General features: G+C 35.5%; 1 protein-coding gene across 1 annotated transcript in view; it reads right to left on the bottom strand.

The window, feature by feature from the left end:
• Positions 1-432: 432 nt before the first annotated feature.
• Positions 433-5,000, bottom strand: part of LOC144975267 (glutathione S-transferase 3-like) — a 28,237-nt gene continuing 23,669 nt past the window's right edge. Inside the window, exons 6-8 of the mRNA XM_078919196.1 lie at positions 4,174-4,304; positions 2,093-2,197; positions 433-914 (exon numbers count right to left, since the gene is read on the bottom strand). Of these exons, the coding sequence (XP_078775322.1) occupies positions 699-914; positions 2,093-2,197; positions 4,174-4,304 (452 nt within the window). The 3' untranslated portion in view covers positions 433-698. The remainder of the gene's footprint in view (positions 915-2,092; positions 2,198-4,173; positions 4,305-5,000) is intronic.

Below are 5,000 nucleotides of genomic sequence, written 5' to 3'. Positions count from 1 at the left end.
ATTCAAGAGGTAAATTTACCCCTTAAGATAAAGTTACCCCAGTTAATGGTACTCAGAATAGGATTAAATAGTCTGATGTCACGTCCACCCAGCAACCAACAGCTTGGTTCTAAACAAAGAAAATCGGGACTTTTTATTCTTTGTGCTGGCTAGAACATTTTCACATGTCATTTGATCAGAATGTATAAAAGTCAAAACATGATCAGATTTATAATGTTTTTCTCCTCTGGATACACCTTTATGCTCGTCGGAGAAGTATTTCATAAGGGCGTCCGCCATTGTTCCGATAGTTTAGAACCAGTTACTAAGTTACTATTCGTCATTACGAGGGAAGTGACGTCACGACTGTTGAAGCCTATTGAGTCGACTTCGAATAACATTCAGATTCAGATTCACATTCACAAGATCAAGGAATTTCATTTTTCTGATCAATTTTACTTTAAATCAATTTATTGACAAGAGGTTGATAACACCGTTTAGAGGCAGTGAGTCACAAATTTAGTTCTTCACAAATGTACGCAGATCTTCGTCTATTTGTAGCCATATTGGTATCGGACATAAACTCTAACGATATTCATCTCTTCGTAACGGCATTGGTATCGGACACAAACTTCAACGATATTCATCTCTTTGCTGTGATAGTGGTATCGGACACAATTCTCCAATTTAGTTCTTCACAAATAATAATATACAGATCTTCATCTTTTTGCAGTGATGTTGGTGTCAGATGCAAATTTGACATTAAACTCTTTCTCGGCCCTGTCGTCCAGGTAGGCTGCGATCCTGGGCGATTTCTTGACCAGCATCATCATGTCGTAGAGGGCATCGAAGTCCTCATGCAACATGCCTCTGATGTTGATCTTGCTGCTGCATTGGTCCAAGAAATCCATAATAGCCAGATCGGCCAGGGTCATCTGTTGTAGATAAATAGATGTGTAAATGTTGCTGCTTGAAGCTCGAAGAAATGAATAATAACGTGAAGTTGAATGTAAGCTTCAATTTAATTACAAAAACAGATCAAATGAACGTTTCGGGTTTCCCCTTTATCAACAAAACAGGATGAATGAAACACCACAGATGAATGAGATGATGTGGTAGTGACGTAGTTAAGATGAGGAATTGAAAACACAAATCGTTCATAAATAAATGAATTCATAGATAAATGCATGAATAAATAAAGAAATAAAGAAATAAAGATAGAGATAATAAAGATAATTTTTAAAAACTTTAAATAAATAGATCGATAAATAGATGATTACATAAATACGTAAATAAATAAAGAATGTAATTTATTCATCCATTCTTTAATTCGATAATCAAAATGAATCAAGAATAAATTAATACTAAACAAATATACTAAGAGATAACATGCAGTTTTTAATTAATCAAAAGTTTGAATAAATAGATTGAAACAAAAAGTACATACACAAAATAAATAATTAGATAAATAAATACAGAAATAAATAAGAAAAGTAGTAAATAAATATAGAAATTAGACAAATAAATAAATAAATAGATAAATAAATAAAATTGTAAATAGATAAATATATTTCAAACAAAGAAATAAATAGATAAATAAAAAAGTAGCAAAATAATAAATAAAGAAATATATAAATAGATAAGTTATGTATCTTTCTAAACGAGCTTTAACATAGCGCAATATCCATTAAACGTGCTAGATGCGCTATACAAAAGGTCCCTGATCAACAGCATTACGTAACATAACACGAAGAACGAGACATGACGCCTGTTAGGGAATATTACAATCTCTTTTTACGCTGATACGGACATGTACCCATTTGACACATGAGAACGGTGAGAGAATTTGAGTAACGAGCGAGACTCGAACCCAGGACCTTCCGATCCGAAAGCGAGTATCATGCCATAAGACCACATCTAACTCTAATTATGCCCTTCCGCCACGACATCATAAGACATCGTCGCACCCTTGTTTTCCAAGTGAGCAAATTGGGGGTTAATAATCTTGCCCAAGGAAAAAAACGAAAGTGCCTGGAGCGGGGCTCGAACCCGGGACCTTCCGGGTCACAGTGCAATGCCTGAACCAAGACCACATAGCTGCACGAATACTTACACCGGAAGCCACGACAAAAGGTCCCTTTGAAGACATGATGAGTTTTTCCCACTCCGCCATGGCTTGGGGTAAAATGACGTACCTCAGTTGATGATAAACCCAATCCTGTCGTGAGATGAATAAATGATTAAATAAATACATAAAAAGGTGGGTAAATAAATATGTAATTTTATATATATATATATATATATATATATATATATATATATATATATATATATATATATATATATATATTATTTTAATATTTACCACAATGTTTGAGACGCTCGAGGACGAGAGACGCATGCTCACAACCAACTTGACGTTCTCTCTCTAAAAACTTTTCCGCCGGCGACGTCACAGACTATGGGTGACGTCCAATCAAGGGACGCTACTCTTCCGCTAATCTCATTCCCTATATAGATCATGCCCATTATTGCATCGTGTTTACAATAGACACTTAGAAAACCACGCCTCTCGGACACTCGTCTTTATGTAAACAATGGCAGTGATTGGTAAACAAATAGCAAACAACATCGGTTTTGCTATCAATGGTATAGGTCTAAGTAAAATACCCACTAATCTGCTGCTTGATAAATAGAGAGAACGATGTTGACGTCACTCAAGTCTTTGGGTTGTTGTTTTTGTTTGTTTTGGTTTGTTTTTTTTTTTGTTTTTTTTTGCCATCCATGTTTATGAGTAATTCTCACTAAACTGTATTAACCAGGCAAGAAACTTTCAAGGTTACACATAGTTTTGTTTGTTGGTTCGATATATTTCCAGATGGCAATGTTGTGAGTTTCTTAATCAAACGCATAACATGCATAGCACCAACATAGAAAACTAGATACGTGTAAACTTAAACGTTTATAATATGATAGAGAAAATCGTGTGATATTTATTAGTCCCCCATTTGGTGGTATAGATAGTTCGAAGATGACGTCACTCAGGTCTTTGTTATTGTTTTTTGCCATCCGCGTTTATGAGTAATGCTTACTGAACTGTATTAACCTGACTATAAACGTTCATGTATACACATAGCTTTGTGTGTTGGTCCGTTATACTTCCGGATGGCAATGTTTTGAACATCTTAGCCAAGCGCATACTACGTTTATAGTCAGGGACTTTTTTATAATGTTCTAGTAGGGGGTTGGGAGGTGGGAGACTTAAAAAAAAAGTTTTCCCCACTCCCAAACCCTCTATTAGAACATTATAAAAAACAAAGAATACTGGGAATGTATGAGCTTTCGGAAGGCCTCCCCACACTGACAAAGAAATACCCAAAGAGTAACACACACAATGACAATGCTATTTGAACTACCTAAACACGTAAACACCCAACCACACACGTAGACAAACAACACAGACACATGTGCAGACAAGCAAACAAACACACGCAGACACACGTGCAGATAAGCAAACAAACACACGCAGACACAGAGATACACGTACAGACAATCAAACAAACAAACAAACACACGCAGACACGCCAGGGCTGCCAGATTATTTTCAGGCTTTCTGCCAACTGGAATAAAAAAATCTGCCAAATACCACAAAAATCTGCCGAACCGTACTATTTATAGATAGTATGCAGATGACGTCACTCAGGCCTTTGTTATTGTTTTTGCCATCCGAGTTTGTGAGTTGTTCTCACTAAACTGTATTGACCAGACTATAAAAGTTCATGGTTACACATAGTTTGTGTGTTGGTCCGTTATACTTCCGGATGGCAATGTTGTGAACTCCTTGGCCAAGCGCATTCTATCTATAGTACCTCCTTTGAAAACTCATCAGTCTTGTTAAACAAAAAATTCGAAAGGCCGATGTCATAATTTTTTTTTCATTTCCCAAGTTTCAAAAAATCACTATTACATAAAAAATTGCCATGGAAAACGTGGAAAATAAAATCTGCCAAATATCTGCTAAACTGCCAAACCGTTTTTTTTCTTCTGCGAGACGACTTCAAATTCTGCCAAAAAAAGGACATTTGGCAGAAAATCTGCCAAATTGGCAACCCTGAGACACGCATACACATGTGCAGCCAAAAACAACCCAACACACATAGACTACACATTGGTTTACCCGTACGTACTACATACCATCCTCTCCCGTCTCTTGATCTCGACGTTGAGAAGTCTGAGGACCAAGGAGTGGCTTCGTTTGAGTCGGCACAGTCGTTCAAACATGGCCTCCACCACTAGGTGCTCGTGGTTCGTCTGGCCCATCAAATCTGGTCACGTGTTGATGATGATGATGGTGGTGATGGTGATGATGATGATGATGATGATGATGATGATGATGATGATGATAATGATGATGATGATGATGATGATGATGATGATGATGATGATGATGATGATGGTGATGACGATGATGATGATGATGATGATGATGATGATGTTGATGATGATGATGTTGATGATGATGATGATGATGATGATGATGATGTTGATGATGTTGGTGGTGACGACGACCATGATGATGATGATGGTGGTGATGATCATCGTCATCATCATCATCATCATCATCATCATCATCATCATCATCAACATCATCATCATCATCATCATCATCATCATCATCATCATCATCATCATCATCATCATCATCATCATCATCATCATCGTCATTATTATTATTATTATTATTATTATTATTATTATTATTATTATTATTATTATTATTATTATTATTATTATTATTATTATTATTATTATTATTATTATTATTATTATTATTATTATTATTATTATTATTATTATTATTATTATTATTATTATTATTATTATTATTAATATTATTATCATGTGCATCTTAACGAGTAAGTTAAGGTAGACAACCCGTAGCTTACTATAGCTATCGTAAATCATTGCCTGACCGTAGCCTTCGTAAACTTATGGCCTGATACTGACCAAAAAATGACGTC

Source organism: Berghia stephanieae, chromosome 6 (assembly GCF_034508935.2).
Source record: "Berghia stephanieae isolate SIO BIC M18660-M18661 chromosome 6, UCSD_Bste_1.3, whole genome shotgun sequence".
Lineage (NCBI taxonomy): Eukaryota > Metazoa > Mollusca > Gastropoda > Nudibranchia > Aeolidiidae > Berghia > Berghia stephanieae.
The sequence above is the reverse complement of the archived record's forward strand: the minus strand, read 5'-3'. Positions and strand labels throughout refer to the sequence as shown.